The sequence below is a fragment of the Nothoprocta perdicaria genome, unplaced genomic scaffold, assembly GCF_003342845.1.
Source record: "Nothoprocta perdicaria isolate Ctin4 unplaced genomic scaffold, notPer1 scaffold_508, whole genome shotgun sequence".
Lineage (NCBI taxonomy): Eukaryota > Metazoa > Chordata > Aves > Tinamiformes > Tinamidae > Nothoprocta > Nothoprocta perdicaria.
Window position 1 is genome coordinate 30,414 of NW_020455764.1, and position 26,297 is coordinate 56,710.

Below are 26,297 nucleotides of genomic sequence, written 5' to 3' on the forward strand. Positions count from 1 at the left end.
CGTAATGAGATGGAATTAATTCAACGAGGATCCTTAAACATCGATTTAGGAAGGCCCGGGCTTATTGTCTATGCTAGAGGGTCATTAAACTAGCCTTAGCTGACTGCAGTAAGGGTGGAGACAGACTAGTGTTGAGAGCCATTGGAAAGCACCGCTCCGGATATGAAGTCAAAAGAGGCCAAYTAGCTTCATTTTGGGTACTGATACCTTCACATGAGGGAGAAGAGCAGGGAGACGTTCCGCAAATGTAAGGGAGCCCGAGGAGCTTGGCTGTGTTGGCAGTCAAGAACCTGCAAACCCAAGGAGTGGTTTGTCCCAGGCGTTGGAGTCGGCTGGAAGGCAGCCTCCGCTTGCGGCCGTGGGGCCGGGCTGGCCAGGACGGGGATCGGATCATGGCTTTGTGGGGCCGGGGAGACCCTCGGATGCTTCCGTGGGGACCCTTGGAGCGGGCACCTGCGGCGGGCGTGGAGCTGCAGTGCCGGGGAGGGGATCCCTGCGTTCATCCTGCCTCCCGGGAGGCTGGTGTCACCTCAAGAAGCCTGGAGGGGAGACAGGGAGAGAAGGTCTGAGCGGGGAGTTAGTTGAGGACTCAGCTGACTGACAGGTCCGAAGGCTTTTGTGGATGTGGGAGTGATGGAGAAGAGCCCTAAGCAGGAGGAAGGCAGCAGCTCAGGACAACTGCCTCCCACTGCCTCCAGATCCCATCCGTGGGGGTGCTCTCCTCTTCCTCCAGCTGCGCCCTGCCCGTTGGGAGGACCCCGAGCTCCTGCTGTGAGGTGAAGGCTGCGTCCTGGTGTGAGGCTGGGCCTAGGTTTGGGCTGGGCCTAGGTTTGGGCTGTCACGCCAGCCCAAAGGAAAAAGGAAAGGCTTTCCTTTTTCTTGGCAGTGGCACAGGCCTTTTCACGGAGAGTTAATTGGAATAAAAAGGCTTTCCTTGCAACAGCCCCTGACGGAAGCGTGTGTGTTTTTATTTGAACTGGAATTCCGCGTACGTTGGTTGCGGGAACACTTCTAATGAACGTCTCGCTTGGTTTGCAACATCTTGTGGCCTCCCCACCAGGACTGCACCCTATAGCAAGGCCGAGGAGCTGAGAACCGAGGGGACGGAAGCTCCTTCACCAGCATCCCCCGTGTCCTGGCACCACGAGCCACACAGACCAGCCCGGCCCTATCCGTGCCGTGTTGCCCGCCTGCTCGGGAGAAATCCACACTTTGAGCTGGAACTATGTGCTCATTCCTTGGCCTGAAGCGCGGTGTTGCCCGTAGCAGGAGCCCGCTGCGTGTTTGCGCTGGTCGCCCCTAGCTGGGGCAGGGCTCTCGGGGCCTTCCGCGGGGTTTGCTGCCTCRGAGCTGCATCCTGCAGGGCTGGGAAGCCTCTCCACAGGATCTCCGTGTTCCTGAGGCGTGACCGCCGTGATGGGGTCCCAGTGGGGCTGGAAAGCGACTTGCAGTTGGTGGCCTAGGAATATAGTCAGCCTCTTGTTGTGGCCTAGGGAGGCCCTCACCCAAGCTCCATCGCTGCCGCTGCGCGTGGGGTAACGGGGGGATTTGCAGGGCAGAGCTTGGCAAGAGGCCGGGGTGAGTTGTGCAGGGCCCAAGGGCGTCCTGGCTGTGTCCCAGGGGGGGAACCACTGCGGCGCGGGAAGGAGGGAAGCGAGGCCATCGTCTTCCTCAAGGGAAGTGAGAAGGTGCTTGGTTTAAATGTGGGGCGCAACTGCAAGCGTGGGCTCACCTTTGGGCTCCCCTCTGAGCTTCTCCTGTTTCTTACCCACCAGAAGGTTGTCCCGGGGCACGTTTTGCCTCGCGGTGGTGGCGCRTGGTTCAAACCAGCCTCGTTCCAGAGGCGCGGAGCGAGAGGAGGCCCGGGCTTGTCAGCCTCCAGCTGGAGGCTCCCCGTGCTAATCTCCTGCCTTGAACTGATAGCGTGCGCCGCTATAATTACCTAAGCCACCTTAATGCCTTGCCTAAGTCCGTCCTGGGCGTTCACGTGAAACTGCTAAGGGACAGAAAAGTCCAAGGAATTTGCCATGTGAAAAGACACAATCTCATTTGGAAGCACTTTGACGGCAAGCCCCAGATCTTTGCGAAGCTGAGCAGGGCTGAACTGCGCAGGTGATGCTCGGCGCTCCAAAGCTCCCCTTTGGGGATTAACTCCTTTGGAAATCCGTCGGACAGCGTGGGAAAGAGCCTTCCCGCAGCGCKCCCTTTCTCCCTGTGTACATGCAGACAGGAATTTGCAGCATTGGAGAGCACGTGAGCTCGGGAGCTGTTTCGGCATTGGGATGTGTTTCATGCTGCGAGTTTTATGAGTCATGTTTTACCAGCAAGCTCCGCTCAAATGGGACTCTGCCTGGTGGATTACACGGGCAAACCGGCCAGCAGCGGCATCGGACTGCACCTGTGTATTTGTTTTCTGGGTGCATATGGAGCGCACGGCGTTTGGAGCCGGATGCTGTTGACAGGAAGGGAGCTTAGCTACACGGAGAAGAAAAGCAGCCGTCACCGAGATCCGTCCCCAGGCAGTGGGAATGCCCTGGATTGCGTCTGCTTCGCTGTCATCGACCGGTCCTTACGTCCCACACGGAGCGGTGCCTGGCCGGAGTAGCAGTCAATGAGACCAGCCGCACGTGCAGGCCTCCAGGTGCTCCAAAGGAGGGATTTTGATGTTTCCTTCCCTTGCAAGGTGTCCGAGCAGCTTGGAGGGCATCACCCCCTTCCACCACTCTGTTTGTGGTTCCTATTCACTAAAAGGGGCTTCATGAAATCCTCCTGAATTCTTCTGAGGGAAAACTTCAGTCAAGGCCGGGTCTTTCTGAGCTGCAGGTCTTGTCCAAGGTCCCGTTCCGGGGTGTATCTTCCTGCCGGGATTGTTCTAGAGACATTGAACTTGCCTTCTGGTTTCTCGTGCATGATGCTGCCTCSTGAATGTGGTTTGTGTCGTGAAGGAGCAAGTTAGTGGGGGGCAAGAACTGCATTTTTCTTTTTAMTCTTTCCTGCTTCTGCCTGACAAGCCAAAATCAAGGATTTCAGCTGGGACCCAAAGGCCTGAAAGCCAAAGGAGACGAATCAAAGGGAATGGAAATGAAAGGACCCTCAGACTTGCAGTGAGTCACACCGTAAACCTAAAGAACAAACAGACAGAGTGAGAAAGGCCTCAGCCCTGGTTTGTCTTTGTAAGTGATTCCTGTGCTCCCTTGTTATCGTCAGCCGTTTCCCAGAAACACGGTATATTTGTTAAAATAAATCTGTGTGATATCTGGGATGAAAGAGTGCAGAGCCGGGGGCTATTCCGCTCCGCTTTGAATCCTGATCCAACATCCGTGCTAGCGGGGGGCACTCTCCTCGTATTTCCTTGCTGCCTTCTTCCCCGCTGCATGAGCTTGAGAATTACCTGCTGGAAAAGGGTTGCAGGGACGTGGCGGGGTTTGGGTTTGCCGGTTTGGCCTTGCTGGGCTTCTAAAAGCTTTCCAGGGAATCCTGCAAATCCTCCCGGCTCTCTTCCCGCCCCGATCCAGACGCTGGGGAGGGAGGAAGTCGTCCTCCTCCTCCTCCTCCTTGCTTTGAGGCAGATGCTGGCACAGATCCTCAGCCGGGCGCAGGCTCCTCCGTGCGCTCCGCGTGTTCCTAGAGGATGCGTCTGACCCCGTTGGTTGGGCTTGGGTTTGGCTTTCCCTTGTTCTGCCTACTTGGTCTCTCGTGGTTTTCTTGTTCCAGCCTGTCCCTATGTAAGTTGCTTAGGATGGGAAGCTTCAGAGGGCTGAGTTTGTAGGGAAAGAAGGAGATGCAGCCCAGGGACTTCATTCCGGCCTGCGTTTCCTCGTGGGAATGAGCGCTCAGCTGCAGGAGCCCAGCGCTCGCCACCAAAAAGCACCAGCTTCCTCAGTGGCAACGACTGCTCCTTTGGCGAGGCCAAAGCRTTGGTTGTTGGCGGTCTGCTTGAAGAAACGGGGTTATTTGGGAATGGGCCGTTGGGAATAAATGGCTGTCCCGGCCCGTGGAGCCGGATTGAATGAAGCGGGGATAAAAGGAGGAGCCGTGCAGCCATGTGGTGTGTGGATTAAAATGGCTCGGACAGAGTCTGAGTTCAACTTATGCCAGCTGTAGGGCTCAAATATCATCCGGCSCTCTAAACCCCGCCTGGAGACCTCCCCCTTGGGCCTGGCTTTGCAGCYCCTTGCGGCGCTTGTGTGCGTGTGTATCTGTACATACGTGCATATGTATGTGTGCATATGGGAGAGGGGGAGCAGCTCTTTTAATTAATCGCCTGCTTTCGGAAGGAGATTGCTGCCTGTCTTGTGGGTTCCTCTGGTGCACAGCGAGGAGGCCGCAACCRGAGCCCAAGCCGCGCTTGGGGCTCAGCTTAGCGGGCGTTTTGGCCTTGGGAAAGCCTTCCTTGTAGCGGGAGGGCTGCGTCCCAGGGCGGCCTGGGAGCCCGTTACGGACCCRCGGGATCTCAGCACCCGTGGGACCGGTGCAGGCAGGCGGGAGCCGGGAGATGGGATGAGTGCTTAAGTTAAAGCATCTGTTTAAGCATGGCGGCTTGCAGGGAGGTTTAAAACCGCGCTTAAAGCTAAGCATCTGTTTAAGAGCTGGTGATACAAACAGTTTGGGGGACCACGGGCAGCTCTCTTCGTCTTTCATCTCAAAATACACCCCAGTGAGCGTGGAGGGAGGGAGGAATAACATCCACTAACAAGCCGGGAGAGGCTTTTTCCCCTCTGGAGGGGCGGATATCAATCTATTTCTGTATTTATTTTAGACAAATCATACTTTGCTGGCTGTGTTCCTTCTCACGCGTTTGCCCCAGGAGCCCGGGTGAGGCCCTCCCTGCCCCTCACGTGCGGCTGAAGGGCATTTTGCACCGAGGAGGGCAGTTTAAGGCCAATTTCTTTTCATCCGCACCTAGCACAGGGCTTGAGACTTGCTCTCCTCCCCGCATCCCCTCGGGCTCACCCCACGGCTCTGCATTTYGCTTGTGTAACTGTTCCAAGGCAGGCAAATCCCAAGGCATTCGCTCCAGCATCCTGCAGCGAAGTCCCCGCGTGCTTTTYGTGACTCCGAGGCTATTGATCAAAGTTCCCCGTGTTTACAGGCATTTTTGCCAAGGAATTTGGCACGGAGACGAGCGGGGCTCTCTCCCGGGCCGTCAGAAATGGAGGTTTTGGGGCTCTGGGGGAAAAGCTGTTCATTCCTGCTGTCCAAAGGGAATGCAGCTCCTTTAATCACACGGAAGGGCTTTGAAGATACAAGGAGCTATCAAAATACGAAGCAATACTCAGAGGCGCATGCAACATGTTGCAGGCAAGATTGCTTTTTCCGGGAAGAGGAGAGGGCCTGGGTGTTTCTGCGGAGCTGAGGAATGCCGGGCAGCGGGCGCAAGCTCTCCGTTGAGGAATGCTCCTCCGGCCCCTTCTCCTTGACCCCTCGGTAGCCATCTGGTCACGGCATCTTTCCCTCTGGAAGCAGAAGAGCCTTTGGGGTTTCTTTTTGCAAGGTTTCTTGAAAGTATTGCAATATACAGTGCTGCTTTGCAGTGTCCATCCCGGAGCGCTTCTGGTTTTTGGGATGCAGAAGGTCTGATTGGGGCTGAAGTTCCCTGGTCTTGGGTCCCTTTAGGAATTAGGTGCACAGAGAGGGGTGTCCTGAGGCTTCACCTTGGATTCACGTCTCTAGAGGGTTGTTTGGAGGTTGCGCTCAGAGTTTCCATCACGTTTCTCCTGGAGTTTTCCCTTTTCCATCAAGCTGTTCCTGAAGAACCGGCCCAAATGCAGCTCCTTGCTGAGTGCCTCGGTGGAAGCTCAGCTCTGTGCCACGACCAGGCCCTGATCCCTGACGTGGAAGCCCCACTGTGGGTTTAGTGTCCTTCGTTTAGCAAGAGGTGCYGGGTTTTACATAACAGGAAGAAGAGCAAATGGTTTTTCTCAAGGAATGAGATATGTTGCTTCCCGCCAAGGCTGCGTGTTTTCTTCCAGCTATGCGAAGCATGCGCTGAAAATCGGGCTCCCCAATGCAGTAATCTCGGAGCAGAGATCCTTGAGGTTTGTTGCTCACAATTTCCTGTTTCTTCAAGGGGGAGAAAACAAATATTTTGGAGATTTTCCTTCCCAGACCAAGGTCCTTTTGTTTTAGGCCTGCGGAGCTGCGCTGAGTTGACCCTCTGGATTTCGGAGCYGCTGGTGTTGGCAGACACGGGGCTTCACCTGCAAAGCCGGGAAGCCCCCATGGAATAGCTTTGGGCTCCTTAGAGATGTCCTCCTYGTGGATGTTCAGAGGTGTAAGGTCCTTTCCCCGGCTGCAGGGTCTCCTTGAGCACGTGCAGAGAGGCTGAGGGATTCCCAAGGGTTCCCGTGGTCAAGTGTGTCCAAGTGTTCCTCTTGCTGGGAACCTGCTGCTGGGTGAGATCCTTGGGGAAAAACACAGGGGAGGAAGAAAAAGGAGCACGTGCCCACTGTTAGGCTCAGCAGATGCTGCTGCATCAGTCAAGGTTTTAACATCCTTAAACTCTTGTTTAAAAAATGCCTCGCGGGAGGCGCCGGGGAGCCTCCAACAGGTCCTCTGTGCAGATGAGTGGAGCCCTTTGTAGATGAATTTTTAAGGGTATAGCCCATGTTTCCCTTTAAATAGCTCTGGCAGGAAGGATGTATCAGTTTGCTCCTGGCCCCGGGAGCTGTCCTGTGCTTACTGGGAAGGAACCGGAGCCGCCACGGAGCTCCTGCTCCCTTTGCAAGGCTTGGGCGGCAGAAGAAGTGCCCGGCGAGATGCCGCTCCGGGAAAGGTGACGCTGGACAAGGACACGGGTGTGGAGCTGCGGTCTGGCCCCCTGCAAGGGCTCGCGCTGCCCCTTGCAGGTGCCTGGGGCAAYGAGGAGCTCCCTTTGCGCTGGGCTTTGTATGGAGCTCCCAGCAAAGGCTTTGGCCGGGCAGAGGGGAGCGGGGATGGAGCTCACAGCTTCTGAAAGTGAGCTGCTTCCCACCGTGGTTTTCGTGCCTCTTTTGCGAAGTTGGGTAGGTTTCGAGGCAAGATCTGCACAAAGCAGCTTTGGTTCTTGCTGGGGGGGTTTGCACGCCTGTAAGGTATGTGATATATGTTCTTGGAACTGGAAAGCAGCCAGTTTCAAGGCCCCCGGCTGCAAATGTTCAAGATTGGGCTTCAGAGGGCCCGGCTGAGCCTAACTGAGGGCCCTGCTTTCCAAACAAGCCTGGATCGGGTGTTTCCAGAGGTCTGTTCCAACCTGGCTGCTGCCACCTGCAAGTGAAAGTCTTGAGGAGGAGGATTCTGAGGGTATCCGGAGGATACCCTCGTGGTTTATGGCAGAGATGTGCTGAGCAGTGAAAGCCATTTCCCTGTTTCCTTGTTGTTTCCCTGTTCCCTTGTGTATCGGTGTGGTGCTAGAATGGAAAGGGGAATTTGAACTTTCTAGGTCTGCTGTTCCTGTCTTTTCCCGGGGAATCTATTGGAGCCTGTTACGGAAGACTTAGCCTTACTTCGGGCCAGCTTTGCTGCAATTTCTCCGGGATCTGAAGCCGGCTTGGCCTTCCAGGCTCCGGCGGGAGTCTCCTCGGAGGCGCATTGGGATGGGGGCCCAAGTGAATTCTGTGAATTCAAAAGAAAGGAAGATAACGTTGAATGACTCTAAGGAAATTGTACTTGTCGAGCCATTTACATTTGAGGAAATGCTTATGGTTTTGCTGGAATATTTTTTTGGAAACGGTGCTCGTGCTCCATTTGCCCTCAAGTGGTTAAAATGATGTAATTAAGATATTACTAGTACCTGGATGGCTTCTGTCTTGCTTTTTCTTTTCTTTCTTCTTTTGCTTTCCCCTGAAGCCCTGAACGCAGCAGCTCGGGGCTCCTGCAGGTGAGGCCCCTTTTTGCTGTGCTCAAGGCGGCCAGCACGGGAATTTAGCAACTTGGATGCCTTTTTATGCAAATACTTCTGCTATGCAGACTTTGGCTTTCATCGCTGCAGTTTGTGAGCTCAGCTTCCAAACCGTGATGTCAAGCAGATCGTTAAAAGCAACATGGGGCTTCCAGGCTCTTTTCCTTATTGGAAGTTCCTCCGAAAGCCTGGCAGCAGACAGGATAACCAGAGGAAAGATGAGGTGTATGGGGAGTTGACTAATGGAATGGTGTAAATTAGGTTGGAGGGAACCTCTGGAGGTCCTCTGGGCTGGTCTGCTGCTCAAAGCAGGGCCAGCTTGGAAATTACATTATTAATGCTCATTTCTAAGCTGGGATGTAGTTGTCCAAAGAGCTCTTCTGCTAGGGAAAAGTGGAGGTGGAACAGGGAGAGCCCCAAGGAGATGCACGGATTTTTGTCCCCCACGTCCCTGTGGTTTCTTTGCATGCACCTGGGCTGACATTGCTCGTTAAGGGGAACAGTGCATGTCCCGGGGCTCCTTTTTAGCATACGGGGGGCAAAATTATTCTTGCTCTCCTATGGAATTGGGCCGTGGCCTGGGTATGGTCTGGGCAGGGGAATCGGGAAGCTGGGTGACTGGTCCTGGTGAAGAGCATCCCGGCTTGCATCCTTTGCTCTTTCTCTATGTGTTTAAAAATGTCCATCGTCCTCTGCCCAGGTCTTGGTGCCAAACAAGCAGACATTTTTAGCAGTGACACCTGCCGCCTCCATCGCCTTTTAGGTGGAAAAAAGGGGGCTGGTGACCCCGGAACACCTGCCCCACGCTCCCGACTCGCCTGCTTTGGGTCTAAGTACACAGCTGATCCCTGGGAAGGTCAATGCTTATGCAAAAACTGCCCCCTCTTGCACTTTGCTAATTAGGAGCAGCCGCCCTGTGCAGTCCCAGCCATCCTCGGCCTGACCCCCGACTTGTTTTTGTCTAATAATTAACAAGCTGCTTAATGCACGACAAAAGACCAATTAACCCCAAAGCGTTTAGCCAACTACACGAAAATTAGTTGCAAAATGCTGCAGTAAACATTAAATGGCAGGCAATTACATAAAGCAATAATTGCTAAAGTTGCATTTAAGAGCTGAGAAGGGGGAAAAACCAAGGCAAAACAAGCCCCGGACCTGCTTAGGCGGCGCCTGGGTGCCCAGGGCCCTGCTCATGGCTCTGCTTTTCCCTGCAGCCGCCGGGCGCGCGGCGGCCGGCGCAGGACGCGGCTGCCCGGGCGCGCTGGGCGCCGCGCGGAGCCGGAGCCGGAGCCGTGCGGGATGTAACCTTGGAACCTGCTGGGCACCCTGCCGCACCGTCAAGGGCAGCGCCCGCAACGGGACGGGAAATTTTGTGTCTTTGCGGTGTGGTGGGTGGTAGCCGGTGGTGCAGCGTGTGAAAGGAGTTGGGGACTAACCCCATGGTTTTTCCATGGTGGTGTTACTGTTTTCTTAGTTTCACACCGTGCAAAATGAGCCTGACTTTGCTAAAACACCTGTGTTGGACCAAGCCCTGCTCAGTACGAACATGAAGGGTCTCGGCCGCTCACCGCTCAGTTCACCTTAGGTTTCTCCTAAGTTCTCCTTAGGTTTCTGCTAAGCTCACCTTAGGTTTCTGCTAAGCTCACTTTAGGTTTCTGCTAAGCTCACCTTAGGTTTCTGCTCTCCTTGCTTCCGCAGAGCCATTCCCAGCCCAATTGCCATTAGAAAAAGCGACCCTGGCACAAGGCACAGGTATCTCTCCCCTAGCCCCTGTGGCCAAGTCTCACATGAAGAAGCTGTTTGGCTTTTCTGCAGAGTCTTTAAYCCTCCCAGCTGGCTCTCTGTCTCCMCGGGGGTCCGGTTGACACTCTGGTTTCCAAGCTCCCTGCTGCTGATGTTCCTAAACCAGTCGGTGTCTTTGTAGGGCCTGTGCACTCGTCCTGCAGGTTCCTTCTCCATCTCCCTCGTGCTGCGTGTTTGCTAGTTTTGCTTTCCCCACRGAATGGGTTGGTTCTTCTTTACTCATTTTTCCATATGTCCTTTTCCAGGGAAATGGATCTGAATTAGATTCTTACCACCAACTTGAGAGCTGGCCAACGCTTAGTTTCCCCTATAAATGTGTTGGTTTATGGTATGTTACTCTTCTAGCATGCAGTTTAACTAGTATAAATCCCAGTACTCGTTTCCCAAAGTGGGAATGCTTGGTACTGGTCTCGGGCCGGTTCAGCCACAGCAGTGCACTGGAAGCAGTGGAGCTGCCTGGCAGGGTGGGCGAGTCCGTAGCGAAGCCGCTCACGTTCTTCCCTGGCCTGAGCTAGTTTTCCTTGCCCTGCTCCTTGCCCTGCTCTGGAGCTGGGTGAGAGGAGCTCTTCCCTGYTCCCACTGCTCCGCAGGTGCTCAGGGTCACCATGAAGCCATCCCGGTGCGGCTGGCCAAGGAAAGGCATCCAGTGCTAGCCCCACATGGGTTTGAGTGGACATTTCCCTGGYCTTGGCTGTGTTTTGATGTTTCCCAAGCTTCCCTCTCCCTCCTTTTCCCTTCCTGGAAGGTTTCTTTTTGCTGCWGCCCTGCCCTGTGATACCCACCCGGGTTGCCTCCCTTCCTCGTGCTCATGAGGGCTCGCTGGCGCTATATAAAACACATCAAAACGGGTATCAAGGTGCAGCCCTCATCAGCGGGATCCCTTGTCTGGGATCCATGMGCAGGTTTGATCCATGAGCCGGGATGATCCCGCGGGCGGGAAGAGCAGAGCCTTGGGCTCCGCTTGGCGTCGCGCTCCGAGCTGCTCGGAGCTCCAGCTTCACGGCTGCTAATCCTTAAAGGCAGCAAGGAAAGTGGCTGTTGTGCCCCTCTCAATAGGGCCTTTCCGTCGCTGAGGTGTTTTTCTGACTTGCTGGGACACAGGGAATGAGAATTCCCTCCAGGAGGGCCTCTGCCCCCAGAAACGTGGGCTGGCTTCAGCACCGGGCCAGCTTGGTCGGGACGACGGTAGCACCTCTGCGGTGGCCAAGGAGAGAGGAGGGGAGGACAGGCTCGTATTGGGGTTAAAAACAAGGCTGAGGGCAGCGCCGGGAAGCGCAGGGCTCGCGGGAGGGCCCTTCCTCGTGTGGCCTGCTCAGCTGCAGCCGGGAGGCGTGCGGGAAAATCACATGAATCCGTGAAACGGGCTGGTTTTGCGCCCGCCGCGGCCGGCCGGGTCCTGCTGCTCCCGGAGTCAGTGGGAGCGCTGAGCGCGGCCTCCTCGCTCCGCTGCGGAGCCCTCCCGGCAGCACCGTCGACCTCCGCGAGTGGAAAGGGCAGCTTGGCACGGAACGAAGCCCTTCAGGAGGCGACGGGAGAAAGAAAAGCCGAGCTCTGCAAAGCGCCTCCGCGAGCTTGGCTGCCTCGTTCCCGTCAGTGCTGGAGGGGAGAGCCTCCGGGTTAGGGCTTCTTGGTCTCTGCATCAAGAACTGGGTGAAGATACAGTCGTGCACRGCCAGCTCTGGTGAGGGCTCTGCGCCCTCAGCTCACTGAAATGCAGCTCTCCAGGGGTGTTTGGGTCTTCCTTTCCCTCTGTTAGACATTGTGGTGCCTCCCACCGCTCACAGTGAGGGGATCCGGCCTCTGGAATCCGGTCCGTGAGCAGCGGCTGGGTGTGCAAGGCGATGGAGAAGAGCAGGCCTAGCTTGTTTAGTGCCCTCTCCACAGTGAGTTGTGCCCTTGTGCTTCAAAGCTCGTGGGAAACGTGGGTTCTGCAGGTGGCATCGGGGCGTTGGACACCCRAGACATTCATTATTCCTTGAAGTATTGCCTGGGAATGGTGATGGGCTCCCCTGGAGCAGGAGACCCGTCGGAAAAGCGCATGGAAGGATGGGCTCAGCTCTCACTGAGGTCRCTGCTCCCGTGCTCGGGCTTGACTCCGCTGCTCTGTGCCTCCGTGCGGGTCTGCTCCTGTGAGCATTTGCTCGAGAAGACCGGAGGACGGAGCRGTGGAGACTGATTGAACGGGACAAGTAGACAGTGATGGGACCCTGCTCCCGAGAAGAGCTTAATAGGCATAAAATTGCCCGTTGCCGCCGCGGGGCTCGCTCTGGAAGCGCGGAGAGGGGAGGGCAGCACGACAGTTTCTTCTTGTCACCGCGCTGGAAGTTCACAGGCRGAAGGGGAATCCGGAGGCGGCGCGGCTGTGTCCTTAGGAAAGTCACTGTAGTCCCATTGTTCCCTAAAAAAAGGGGGTGCAAGTGAATGACTCCTCTGTGGTGAACTGAGGAAGGAGTAAATAGTTTGGCAGGGGCATTGCCACCAGTGAGAGGCTTGACAAGGAGCTTTCTAGGGCACTTTGTGCAAATGTCTTTAAAACAAAATATGTCTTGAAAGCTCTTTTTGTGGAAGGATCTTTTGGGGAGCTGTGTTACGGTGTCGGAAAGGAAAATGTCTTTTCTTCTCAGAAGAGGAGGTTTCTCATGTGCTCTTGATCCCGGGTGGTGGCTCTTTTGGAGCAGTCGTGCTGTTGATGCTGGTGGATATCCTGAGGGAGGAGGGCTGCGTTTGATGGTTCCTATGATTAAGGCCATGTTTAAGGTACCAGAACGTGACCCAACAAGATTCTGCGGGGTCAAACAGTGTGTTTCTCTGCAAATAAATATGAGAGACACATTGTTTTGAGAAGAGAAAGAGAGGGAAGCCAAAGGAAAAAAGGAAGATAAGTATTTGGGAACAATCTCTGAACTTTGTTATGGGTGGCAGCCGCTGTGCTGCTCATCGTTTCATTGGAGACTCAACTGTTTTTCAAGTCCGAGGGAGATGTAATTTCAGACCCCATCCCRTATCTGTGGAACAATGGGAGATGTTACTGAGCTCGGAGAAAAGCCAGGCTTTCTGTAGGTCCTGTTTTTTCTTTATTTAAGCCTTTCTGGCAACTACTCAACAACAGCTCCATACAAATTTGCTGTTGTAGCAGTTTGACGTAGGATGGCCGACCTCCAGCACCAGTTAAAAGTTCCGCTGTGGTCCATGTTCTCCCATGGATTTCTTGGTGTGCAGCTTAGATCACGCCAGGGTTTATCCGTGATTCAGTCTGTGACGGGGCGCAGACTCGAGGCAGAAGCATGAGCTGRTTGCTTGGTAAGAAGAACTGCAGAGTGGTTGAGGTTGGAAGGGTCCTCTGGAGATCATCTAGCCCGACCCCTGCTCGAGCAGGGTCACCTAGAGCGCGTTCCCCAGGGTCGTGTCCACATCTCCCCTAGGATGGAGGCTCTACAGCCTCTCTGGGCAGCGTGTTGCAGTGCTCAGTCACCTTCACAGTCAAGGAGAGTCAGGGACATCCCTACCTTGCATACGCTGAAAAATTACAGTAGGTGAATGTAGAAAAAACAATGTTGGAGAAGGATAAATTTCCTGTTTTTCTAGCAATTTGCACCTGAAATGAGTGCAGGTTTTACTATTGATCTCATGGGCCTGAGACTCAAGTTGTTAATGTATGAAACCTTCCCTCTGCCTCAACTGGTGAGTCAGGTGTCTGTGGGAGCCTATTAATACTGCATCCATTTGGGATATGCCACTGTTTCCCCTCCTGACATCCGAGGGGCTCCCCTGAAACGCCCCTGCAGGAACTGATCTGGATTTGGGCAGGAAAGGAGGGGATGGTGGTGGCGGGGAGGTGTTTGGTGTCGAGGAGGTGTGCAGTGATTCCTCGTTTATTCTTCTCATTAGGGATGTGGACCGAAGCAGGAGCTCCCTCCTTTTGGTCATCACCCTTAGTGGAAACTTTGCACCCACGAATTCCCTGAATTGTGTGTAAAGATGTTCAGGATGGTGCCAGCAAGAAAGCTCAGGAAAAGGCATGGGACTTGCATGAAGTCTTGGGTAGACCTAAGCATACTCAATGGAAGTTGGTGAAGTGTTGCACTTAGAAGTGAGGTCAGCTACATTAAAGAGAAAACCACTSCAGATCTGATCTAAGTGTCCACATTTTAAGGTGTTTTTAAGGTGTTARGGTGTTTAACTTGACTAGCTCACTTGAAATTCGGATTGAAAGAGGCAAAAATTCAGGTTTGAATTGAGTTTTGGCTGGCTGCAGGCAATCACAGAAATTAGTGAGGGTCTGGTGGTGTCCTAGTCAAGCAAATATGTTTGGGAAGCCCATTTTACCAACAGCCACGTTTGATAATGCCRCCCCAGGGCTCTCGGTGGTTTTTGTGGTGGGTGATGTGCTTTAAAGTCATGGAATGCTTCAGCCTCGATGGCTCCTCCTGCCTCAAAGGGAGGACGCAGGCTGCTGAGCCGCATTTGTCAGTGCCATTTCCAGCACCACTTCCTATGGCTGCGTGRAAACCAACTCTGGTAACAACAAACTGAAAAAAAGACCACCCCCAAACCAAACATGTTGATGAGAGAAGAGGCTCTCGTTGTGCGCCRGTGGTGAGGAACGCCGCCTCACCGAAGAGCACCTCGTGCGCCTGGAGAACCACACATAGGAGGTGATTCTGGGATGCTGGCTGGTACCCTACAGCCCCAAGGCATTTCCATGGGCTTCAGGGAGCTCTCTTCCTCACAGAAGAACCCCAGGGAAGGGCTGCCCACACGCGGTGGATGTTGGGCCCGGAGGTTCAGCTCCGGCCTCGCTTCCCACTGTCGTGTCTGGCGGCGCCTGCGAGCTCCCGGAGGCGTCTCCGTGTTGATGGGGATGGATTTCGCCTGCGGCAACCCCAGGGTATGAACTGTGCTCGTCCCTGGCCGGAGCTGAACCAGGAGGAACTGCTGCTGTGYGGGTCCTCTTGGGTTTTATGACCCGCCTGAGCGGCAGCGCGGGGAAGGGAGCAGGGGCAGGCGGAAAGATGCCGCTTGTGCCCATCAGTGCCTAGATTTAAACGTCGCTTTGCAGCGTTTTGCCATCTGCAATTAATACTTTAATTCCCCTCCCATTCAGAGAAACACATAATTCCAGCCATCTAAATCCGTGGATTAGCGTCTTCTCCAACGCTTACGCCCTCGGTCGCCGGGTTGGGGGGTTTTGTTGAGTAAGGCGGCAATGAACACGCTGTTAGAAAGGGCTCGGCGGCCGATGCCGCCCTGGGTTGCCGCAGCCTGGAGAGCAGCGGGATGAGGGAGGGCTGCAGGCGATGGCCAAGGCTCGGCAGAGAGCCGAGCGGCTGGTGCTCCAAGGTCCCCATGGTCCAGTTGCGCTCGGGGTCTCGAGGGCGAGAGTGGCCCGCCGCTGCACGCAGTGTCCGCGCCGGGAATGAGGGGGCAAACACGCTCTCCGTGCCGAGGAGCCSGCGGGAGCAGCCCCTGGAGGGCCCATTAAGCGGGCAAAGCGCCGCGGGAGAGCCGAGGCCCTAATTGGATTCTGACCCCCGCCCTCCGCGCTGAACGCGGCCCTTAGGGATTTAGCCGAACYGGATGAATAGCGGGGCAGGCGGCGCGAGGAGCGGGCGTTGGATGCGGATCCAGAGCCGGCGGGAGCGTTTCTGCCGCTCGCCTTCGGACGCAGCTTAGGGAGCAGAGTCCCGGGGCGGCTCCGTGCTGGGAGATCCGGCCTCCGAGCGGCCCCTCCACGTGCTCAGCACAGGAAMGAGGGAATTTTCCCCTTGGCGTCCCGGGAAGCTCGGGGTCTTTCTCTGGCCTGGCTGCCTGTGGCTCCAGCCGCTTGCTGGGCTCTGCAGCTCCTCGGCACCCTGCCCCGGCGCTCGGGCGTTTGGAATAGSGTGATTTCAGTTATTTGTACCAATGTACTGCTTTAGATGTGTTTCAGATGCAGATTTTGGTCCAAGTTGCTTTCCTGATTGCCAGGGTGATTTTCATGTGTGACTTTGTGTGTTTGAAGCTGTGTTTTGGAGCATCTGTTAGGTCCAAGTCAAGCGATCCGATACCCACTGTGCACATCCCAGATCCTCGGGAATGTTTCTCAAAAAAGAAAAAGAAAATAATCAATAGGAACTGTTGGTTACATGGGAGTGCTATTTACAAAACAGGGTTAGTGGATATTTTACAAGGACTAAATATCTATAAGCTCATCCCTGCAACGTTTTTCTCTCTTCCTAAGAAATTAGGAAGAACGAAAGAATTTTTGAGGGAAATGACGGATTTTGCAGGGAAAATCATTTTGAATGGAAAAGAAGCAAAAGCATTAGCGGATTCCGTTTGGGAATTCTGCGGAATAGTGGGCAGCGCACGGCCYGCATGACATAGCGCCGGCGCCGCCGCAGCGCGCCTGGACTTTGCTTCCCGCCGGGCTGTGTTTGCGTCRCTTTGGTTTCTGTTTTCTCCACGTGCCTCCCGGGTTGCACGGGGCACCGTGGAGGCGTCGGGGGCCGGCGGGTTTCCACGGGGCGGGTGGGCGCCCGAGACACCCTCYGGAAAGGCCACGGGGTGATAGGAGAGTTCCTCCCGCAACGCTGCCGTGTCCAGGGAAACCTCCATCTGACAGACCTCGCTGTGAGGTCCTCGCTCCGTCCCTCTGAGGAGTCAGTTGGGAAGGAGAAGGGACTTCTCTGCCCTCCAGGTGAGGAGTGAAAGCCCTGGGCAGCCCAGTCCGGACAGGCTGACCCCGAATGGGCCTTGGCTCCAAGGTTATGGAGAAAAACGTGCCCTTCAGTGGGATATATCCATATTGCAGTGTTGCTGTGACCATCAGTACTATTACTCATGCAACAAGACAAAAAACTCAACAATAGGAAAAATTAAAAATCAGTAGATTTGTTACATTTTTCATATATCTTYAGTAGAGAAATCCACTTTTATATTCTAGAAACATCCTCTTGCTGATGTAGAAATGAATTTGCATCAAGTTTTGCTTAATAACGTACGAAKAACTGAAAGTTTCTTTTATAAAGAAGTAGTGAGGGGGGCAATGTTCCTTTTTGCTTCCCCTTTCACATTAGAAATTGGGATTTTGTTTACCCACGAAAAATCAATGGGGATTGGACACCTGGTGTAATTAATTATATTGCAGCAGTCAGACAGCTGATCTTTTGAAAAGAAAGGAGTTTTTAGCAGGACTGTCCAAAGTCCAGAGTCTGCGGTTTAACTCTAATGCTAATAAACATCCAGCAGAAAGGATGTCTTTCTTGAAATTTCACATGATCACACCTTCACTTTAAGCTCTGCTAACTTAAAAAAAGAGAAAGAGAGAAAGAAAGAAAGAGAGGAAGAGAGAGAGAGAGAGAGAAAGAGAGAGAGAGAGAGAAAGAAAGAGAGAAAGAGAGAGAGAAAGAGAGAGAAAGAGAGAAAGAAAGAGAGGAAGAGAGAGAGAGAGGAAGAGAGAGAGAGAAAGAGAGGAAGAGAGAGAGAGAAAGAGAAAGAGAGAGAAAGAGAGAGAGAAAGAAAGAGAGGAAGAGAGAGACAGAGAAAGAGAGAAAAAGAGAGAGAGAGAGAAAGAGAGAAAGAAAGAAAAAGAAAGAGAGAGAATGAAAAGTAGGAGGGAAGGGAGGAAGGAGAAAATAAAAAAGAAAAGAAAGAGAGAGAGAAAGAAAGAGAAAAAAGAAAGAGAGAGAGAAAGAAAGAACCAAAAGGAAGCCCATAAGAAGTCCTCTATTGGATCTCCTCACGGAGCCAAAGCTCCAGGTACCGTTGGGAGATGCAGGTATTTCTTGGCATGTGCACTGGGGTGTTTTCAGGACCAGTTTTGAGTCACTCCTGTTGGCTCTATTGTTCTTGACCTATATTGTCCCAGAATCTCCCGGTTTATTCCCGTTACTATTCTCGAACAGCACAGCGTTCCTGGTGGTGTTTCCCGGTGGCCGGTAGCACCCAGGAGCTCCACTTGTGCTCTCAGGAGAGCACGGGTGCCCTGCGGTCCCTTTTGCCCAAAGGGGCACCCTTTTCCCCCCCTATTCCGCCCCCAACGGGCGCAGTGGTTGTTTCCCGGTGCACCGGTGCCTGACTAAGCGCCGCCGGTTGCATTCTTCACGTATAGACGCCCCACGCTTTGGGTTAAATATTCCCGTGTTTTCCTGCCGGCAGGTCCGGGGAGGTTGCAGCCTGCTCGCAGGCCAATGGGAGCCCAGGGCAGAGGCAGCTGTGGGATGCTGTCCCAGCAAGCCCCCGGGCCGCTTGGCTAAAACTGGTTTTACGTCATATAAAAAACGGGGCCCGAGGATCTCAGCTGATCAGAGTGCGAAAGGTCCCTGGGCACGCACCATAGAGCATATTGGTTTTGAGCCCGATAGCTCTCTTTTTTTTTTTTACAAGGGCTGCAAATTGCTGTAACACAGTTAAGGACTGTAGGAAGAGACAAAGTTTTCCTGAACTTTACTCCCAGCTTGGAGTTTGAAGACGTAAGTGAGAGGCAAGGAAGGGAAGAGAGGGCCCKAGGCAAGGCCTCCGTCCGCAGCGGCCAGGATGTCCGATGGAACCGGCGGCCCGGAGAAGGGGCTCAACGGGGCGACGGGGCCGGAGAGGAGCCGCCCGGCGCTCGTGGCGGCCCGCGCCGTTAACCGCAGTATTTTCACCTCCGCAGTCTCGCCCGCGGCCGAGCGCATCCGCTTCATCCTCGGCGAGGAGGATGACAGCCCGGCGCCCCCGCAGCTCTTCACGGAGCTGGATGAGCTCCTGGCCGTCGACGGGCAAGAGATGGAGTGGAAGGAGACCGCCAGGTGGGTTGCGCTTTTCTCTGCCGCCTTGGGAAGCCCRCGGGAGATCCCTCTTTCCGTTCCCAAGGCGGATAACATCCATGCCCCGGGGCGGCTCGGGGGGTCTGCAGAATGGGGCCCTTGCTGCTGAAATTGCCTTTCTTTAGCAAGCGATATGCTCCCAGTATTCCTTGAAAACTGCCCTCCAGTGAAATGGAAGTGTGAGGTCGGTGTGGCTGTGTTACATCAGGAGAGCCCGACCACGTGTATGGATTTACTGTCCTGTGCAGGCACCACCGCGCGTCGAGCGGAGCTGTCAGGAACCGGTGCCTGAGCTAAACTTCCCCCAGCCAGCTAAACCTCCGTCAGTTSTGTGGCCCCAAAGCAGATTTGGGTCTGCCTGCACCACATCCACAAACTGGGAGATTTTGTTTGTGTCCCAGTCTTTAAGAGTTACTGGTGACATTCGTTTATAAAGGTAACGAGGGAAAGGTTTGGCTTTCGAGGGAATTGCCCAAGCTGTGTGCCCTGAGTTCCTGAGTTAAGTTCTGCTTATTGCTTTAGTGGTGCTAATGGAGGAATTGGCTTTTTTTTAAAAAAAAATGTTGTGCCACAGATTATCTCTAGGCTATTTCTAAACCATGCAGAAAGAGCCACTGGATTGGGATCGTGTCCTCAGGACCGTTGTGTAGTCAAATAAATCCCACTAGACTTAGGAAATTTTGCTTTTTGTCTTCAGTGAATACATTTTAGGGGGCCTGCCTTAAAATGCAGCTGCCTGTTTGCTGGGAAGGCCTGAACTGCTGCACGCACACGAGGGGCTGAGCGGGCGGGCGAGCGGCTTTGCCCTCGCGGCCGCCCGTCTCGCGCTCAGCCTCCGACCTCTCTCTTGCCACTTCCCTTGCCGGGGCTGTGCTGGGCTGTCTGCCCACCTCCCAGGCTCCCACTGTGTTCTTAGTTAGCCCTCGTTGTGTGACTTCCTTATTCCTCTTTCCCTGCGATTTAATGAACCACTCCACCACCTCCCACCACCTTTTTGTCCTTATCTTCCTTTATTTTCACTTTGCAGCCCCCTRTGGAGTCTATTTAGAGGCTTCTCACCTTTTAAACTCTCACTTCTTGCTATTGGTCCTCCTTTCCTCCCTGTATTGCTTTTCTTCTTCCTTATCGTTAGCTCGGGACATAGATCTCCCCATGCATCCTGCTCACCTCTGCTTTGAACAGAGCAGGAATTAGGCTTTTTCTCTCCATAGAGAGGTCTTGAGAAAAGACATTTTTAATGAAAACACATCAAGGCTTTTCCACAGCTCAGACCTGGATGTTTGTTTCATACCTGGCTCTCTATTTAGGCTCTCCTTACTAATATGAACACAGGGGAGCAATGTTTTCCCTAAACCCACAAATATTACCCCTCCAGGCTGCTGCTTTTATTTCCGAGATTGTAATAATCTCGGAATCAGAGCGCGTTAATCTGCTCATCATGGGGGTGTTTGCTGCTGCCGTGGGTCACCCAAACCACCTTTTAGATCAGAAGGAAGATGTCCTATGTCCTGCATRTGGGATCACACAGCACTTAAACATCTTGAGAGACTTGTCAAGAACTCTCCTAGTTTTGCAGAGACTGGGTCGGGATAGGTTTGGACTCTTTGTATTGTCAAACTGCTCTAGGGGGAAGAGAAGGATTTATGCTTTCTCACTTTATGTGTTTTTATACCTGTGTTGTAGAACTCCTGGATGGAGCTGTGCCTGTGATCCTGTCACGTTACAGGGGCACTTTATATGCCCAAATCCAGGGAGACAGGGCCGAGGCACCGCGCAGCTCCTAAACGCGCCTGTTGTTTGGCCCATAGTAGCCTTGCATGGCATGAGATGGCCCAAACCTTTCCCTGCAAAACCAAGCCTACCATAAATCAGCAACCCCGGTCTAGATGGGCTGCGGGTAACTCTTGCACATGTTGGCGTTTCTGGGATCAATCCAGGATGTGTGAAGACCAGGGCTCACGGAGAGTCGAGTCCTGCAAGGGCTCCCATCACCTTAGCCCCGCTGGTGTCCAGCCCCGGCTCACTGGTGAGGGCTTTTTTGGGCAAACGTCCTTAGCGTGGCCGGGGTTTCACAAGGGAGCCCTGTAAACACTTTAGGGAGGGAGCAGTAAAAGTGAAGGTTTATTGCTGTTAAAAGCTAACCTGAAGATTTGGGTCACTGAGTGTTCCTTGTCCGTGGTGGTGGTGCTTGTAATTAGCTCGCTTGGCTCGGTTGGAAAAGGCCTCGCACGAGCCCTTGTAAATGTTTGCATTTTGGTGCTCGTTAATGGATACAGAGCAAATTAGCAAAAGGTGGAGGCCTGAAGCCCTGCTGGCAACTGGAGGCCACCAGGCTGTTTTGTGGTTCAGTGCAAAGCCCTTGGGAATCAAGATTTGTGCTCTGTAGTGGAGACCCCTTCCTCAAGGAGAAGGCATGGAGACAGTGGAAAGAGGGAGAGATCCCTATGAAAGGACTGCGGGACACTGGATTTTTTATTAGTATTCTTTTTTTTATGGTCCTCTTACTTTATATAAACTCTGCCCAAGAATGCATTTCTGTCTTTCCTACTCTTCTTCATTGCATTATTTACAGCCCTCCTATGTCACCCTTTCTTGTTCTTCAAAATTAAAGTTGGGGCTTCTGCACATTGCCCGCTGTATTAGCTGCTGGAGGTGGCAGCTGTGTTCAGAGCCTGTGTCAACCAAAGAGGCCTGAGGTTCCCAGAGARCTCTTTGGAGCATAGAAACCCACTGTGGTGGAGGCCACCAAGGGCACTCGTGGCAAGTGTCTGTCCTTCGGAGCCACTGATGTCGATACGTCGATACGTCGCTGCATTTAGAGGTCTGCAGGGCCACGAGAGCCTTGCTGGAGCCTTTGGTGTAATTTCCGAGCCCTGAGAGGCATAACACAAAGCGGTTGTTAAAAACAAAGTAGAGATAATGGAGATAATTYGGTGGTTAATTTTCTGAAAGAGCAGGGCTGATAAGGCTTTGCCCTGAAACAACATGTTGCCGTTGTGCTGCAAGTACTTTYGCTTTCAACACTTGGGAGTTTCCCTTCTGAGCTGGGCAGCCCTAATTCCCAATTCACACAATAGGAAGTGCTAATCCTACAGCTCTTCCTTTTGTCCCTTCTGCTCCCGCACCTTGTGTGTCCGGCGCTTTCTTCCTCGCTTGAGCAGCTGCCTGGGCAAGGTTCTGTGCATGAGTGAGTCTTTCTGTAGAAGCAGTTAAATGTATAGGAAAAACCATGGAAGGCCTCGCTTAACTCAGTGCTAATGCTGGCTCCAGGTGAGATGGTCTGTCTCTAGCCTTCAAARGCTCTGAAGAACCAAGGGGGTCGGGCTCTTTCAAGGGCTTCCGAAGGCGTCTTGCTGCCAGTGAGCTTCCCACTGGAACAGATGGACCTGGACTCTCCCTAGGGAAATATTTATTCTAGGAAGTGTAACTTTGAAGGCAAATCTCTGCAGTCCAACTTTTAGGCTGCACTAAATGTAGCAGTCCGCGGTCCAAACAGGTTTGGCGGGTGCAAAGCTGTTTGAAGTGTGGTGGACCGTAGTGAGAYGAGGAGACCCAAGCCAACAGGAGCGGCTGTGAGGAGCTCCCCTTCGCTGCAAGCTGCAGCCCTGGGCTGTTCTCGCCGCGCTCCGGCCGCTCCGCGCGTCCGTGCGAGCAGCCCAGGGGCAGCCCGGCGAGCCGAGCAGACCCTCCCTGCCTTGGGACCATGCTCAGCCCTTGAGCTCGGGTTTGGAAGCTGCCTTGGAACCGAAAGCCTCAAGAGAGATCTTGGCAGTTTGAAAAGCGCAATCCAGAAATTTGTAGTGAGAAATCCGCCCTCCCTGCAGTTCCGCAGCCAAAGCGTAAAGGAAGGAAAGGTTTATGCCATTTATTTTTGTTCTTAAGGCACTTATTCCTGTTTTCCCTTAGGAGCGAAAACAGGAATAAGTCTTCCCATGGGATCCCGGCAGCCCTAACGCGGTCTTGCCCCCTCTGCCTTCTTGCAGGTGGATAAAGTTCGAAGAGAAGGTGGAACAAGGTGGGGAGAGATGGAGCAAGCCTCACGTGGCCACGTTGTCCCTGCACAGCTTGTTTGAGTTAAGGACGTGTATAGAGAAGGGCTCCATAATGCTGGATATGGAGGCCTCTTCTCTGCCCCAGGTGGTGGGTAAGTGAGCGTCCTCGGCTCTTGCCCTGCGCTCTTCCCTCTAACGTGCTCTTTGTGTTAAACAGCAGGATTTCCTTGGGAAGCGAGAGACCGAGCGTAGACACTTCCCTGTTTCCCCTCACCTCACCCCCAAGTCCCCACAGACTTCCTGAAATAAAGCAGGGAATAACCATGTTGGAAGACCCCAGCTTTCCCCTGGTGCTATAGCAGAAGCACAGGAGGGGAGAGCGACTGGCCACATGGAGGAAGAGGAGCTCGATGGTGAAAGATGTGTTGTTTTGAAGGAAGCGTTCCCAAAAATACAAATAAAAAGTACAAACAGCAAAAGCTGGTGGAAAAAAATGTCCCCTTACGAAGAACAAAGCTTTTGACAAACTTTGTGCATGCCTATAGTCAGTCTTTTCTGAGGTGGAGTGGAAAGATTAGGCTTTTTTCGCCACGGATTTGACAAGGCATTAAGTTTTAGGGAGCTTGTAGAAGATGACTTTCTGACTCAGTGAGTTAGCAAATGTGATGCATGCTCTGCCTCTGCTTTCCCCCAACTTCTGTTGTTAGCACAAATAAGAGTTACTGGTAGATGAACGAGAGCTGCCACTTCCCCTTGGGGGACAGCACGTTAACTGAAGTACTAAACAGTTTAATGTGGAATTTAATGTACAAAGAGGTTCTTAATAAATCTGGCTACTCTTATTTTTTACCCCTGCAACAGAGAAGCAGAAAGGACAGAATTGATGGAAAAGAAGCAGCCCTTGCAAGGGGTTGGAATTTTCCTTGTAGAGTGCTTCATGAAAGGCAAAGCTATGGAATATGGTTTGTCCTGTGAAAATGGGAGCAAACTCTGCCTTTCGCAGTGGCTGGCATCTCTTTTAAGTTCTACCAGTGACTGATCTCATCAGTTACTCGTCTGCAGCACTTGTTTCCTGTAGTCAGATTAGGTTTTATTGGAGACCTGCGAAGCGACCGCAGACCTTGTCGAATTGGAAAGAATTCCCCTGCCAGACAGAACCAAATTCCGGGGTAGTGCCAGAAGGGCAGGCGTCCTGGTGCAGTGTGTGTGTGTCCTGTGGCTGTTGGGCTGTGGATGGAAGCACTTATGGTCTGTGTGAAAGGAGATGTGTAAACGAAACTCCCACTAAAAATAAGTTGGCACAATCTGGTGGTGGTTTTTGAGACGGGAAGGAAAGGCTTGGGAAGGGCAAGGCGGCCTGAAAGCTGACGGTCCCTCTGCCCACGCTGTCCCTTAGGGTGCCCGGGTTTGGTTCCTTGTGCCTGACGCTGCTTTCCTCTCCCCTGCCCTCCTCCTTGTCCAGAAATGATCGTGGACAACCAGATCGAGACGGGCCTCTTGAAGCAGGACATGAAGGACAAGGTGACCTACACGCTSCTCAGGAAGCACCGGCACCAGACCAAGAAGTCCAACCTGCGCTCCCTGGCCGACATTGGCAAGACCGTCTCCAGTGCAAGTAGGATGTTTTCCAACCCCGATAACGGTAATGCAGAGGCTAAGTGGCTATAGCCTCCCTTGCTCGAGCAACCCACCAAACTCACCTGCCAACGACTAACTCCACGGCCACGGCGATGCTTCCTCTAACCCACGAGTAGCATAGAGAGACCCGTGCTGATAAGATAACCCATCAGCGGGGGGCTCTGCAGGCTGCTCTTGCCGTGGCACATTGCTCTAACCCTATCTTCACTGGACGGAGAGGGAGAGGAGGCAGGGGTCAGGCAGCGGGGTGCAGTGCTTGGGGGTGATGCTGAGCGAAGGACATCGGGGCTGCAGGGGAGAAGACYGAGTAGGAGCCACGCTGGAAAAGACAGATTTAGAGAAAAAATGTGAACCATGCCTGAAAGGGCTGATAGTCTGAAACGTTTACACCGAGGCAAAGCTTTCGTGTGCCTTTGATTTTGGTAGCAGGTGGTGTCCCTGACGCTCCTAATCAAAACGGTTGATGGGGATGATATGATCTGGCTTGCAYTTTATTGCCATACAATCGTTGTCCAGTGTGGGTAAAGCTGATTTGCACCTTGCTTCGCTCATCCTCAGACTGGTGCGTGGGGTTTGTGTCGTGTACGTCGCTGTTTCTCCTTGCCAGTGCCCCACTGTGCAGTGGTGTCTGTCTAAACGTGAGCGTGTCTGCACAGGCACGGAGAGCTACAGAGGCCTTGGCAGGGACCCTGCACCTGCCCGTGCACTGAGATCTGCAATCTTGTAGAGTCATCAAAGAGGAGCGTGTTTAAGTCCGTTGTGGCTTGCAGCTCTGTGACCTGCCTCATGTGGCAGCACGGAAGCTTGTTCAGAAGTCACTATTTTGACATACTTAGAAGCCAAAGCGTGCTGATATTAATGTTGCTGCATTTGAGGCCTCTTAGCTTTCTGTGTGGAGCTTCTAAAACTCACCCTAACATCTCTCACCATCGTATTGCTGTTCTTTATTTAACCCCCTACTCTTTATTGCCTCTTGCTGTTGCAGCAGGCGTGTGTGTATGTGTGAAGAATATTTATGGCTCTCGGCGATGCATCTTCCCATGTACCAGTGGCTTGATAAGGCTGTGATTAAACAGCTACCACAGAGGCACGGTAAAATGAATCAAGGGAATGCTCTAAAGGTGAAACTGGGCTCCAAAGCAAGGGCTTTAAACAGCACTTGGGGAAAAAAAAAAAAAAAAAAAAGAGGAATACATTTGGGCTAAATTCCCATTCTGGGAAGGAAGCTGGGGGTGAAGCCATTGGTGCCTGCTGGAGATGGGGATGCAGCCGCAGAGCCCCTGCAGAGACTGCAGAGGTGCCCTCGGGCGTTACCTGCAGCGCTGTGCACACATATTCATCCATTTGCCCGTTTGTAATCGATTTACTCGTTTGCATTTGTATGTTGTCCACTGTCCCCGTGAGCACTTCTTCCTCAGGGCGGGTTTGCCCTGCCYGGGGGGAGGCAGAACTGGGGGCACCTGTGTGGGGTGCCAGCCCCCCGYGTGCGCCGTGGGTCCTGCCGCCACTTGTGGGCCGCAGGGCTTCAGGTGCAAAATCCTGGCTCTTTGCTGGGCAGAGCCGCATTTTCCCTGGCGTTTCCACTTCCTTGGCTCTGCTTAGGCTGCCACTGAACCGGTTCTTCCCTATTGTTTTGCCCCTGTTTACCCACCTAGGATATTTCTATTGCTGTGCCGATATATAATGCATTGTGTTTCACGACAGCTCTGGGGCTGGAAGAGGAAGAGATGTATTCAGAGGGAAATATTTAATGAGTAGTTGTGACTGGTGTTTATTATTTACGCTTTAATGAGAAAGTAACTCCGGGATGCGTTTCGGGGCGAGACGCTGTGCTCCCTGGGGTGCAGCGAGCGCCTCTCCTGTGCTTCTGAAGGCAAAAACTTGTCCTTCAGACAGCTAAAAAATTAACGAAGCCGACAGGAGAGCAGCTGCCTCTCGCCACGGCCAGTAACAGTGAGAAAAGGGCCACCCGCGCCGGGTGCTCAGACCTTTCCCTAGAGGTTCTTTCCAGGTGGGTATTTGCCTCCAAGGGCTGCCTTTCTGTCCGGGGTAAGCGCAGTATTCCCGTGGTGGTTGTGCTGCGTGGAGGGCAGCTGCCTGCCCCGGGCCCTGCACGGGCTCATGTGTTCAGAGGGGAGCCCGGCCTCCTGCTCAGCCCCCCTTTGCTGCCCTAAAGTGGGGGTGTTCACCCCGAAA

At 53.5% G+C, this 26,297-nt stretch overlaps 1 protein-coding gene across 1 annotated transcript in view; it reads left to right on the forward strand.

Annotated features, from left to right (window-relative positions):
- Nucleotides 1-26,297, forward strand: part of SLC4A4 (solute carrier family 4 member 4) — a 96,286-nt gene that overhangs the window by 19,871 nt on the left and 50,118 nt on the right. Inside the window, exons 4-6 of the mRNA XM_026048031.1 lie at nucleotides 18,318-18,453; nucleotides 22,455-22,615; nucleotides 23,926-24,105. Of these exons, the coding sequence (XP_025903816.1) occupies nucleotides 18,318-18,453; nucleotides 22,455-22,615; nucleotides 23,926-24,105 (477 nt within the window). The remainder of the gene's footprint in view (nucleotides 1-18,317; nucleotides 18,454-22,454; nucleotides 22,616-23,925; nucleotides 24,106-26,297) is intronic.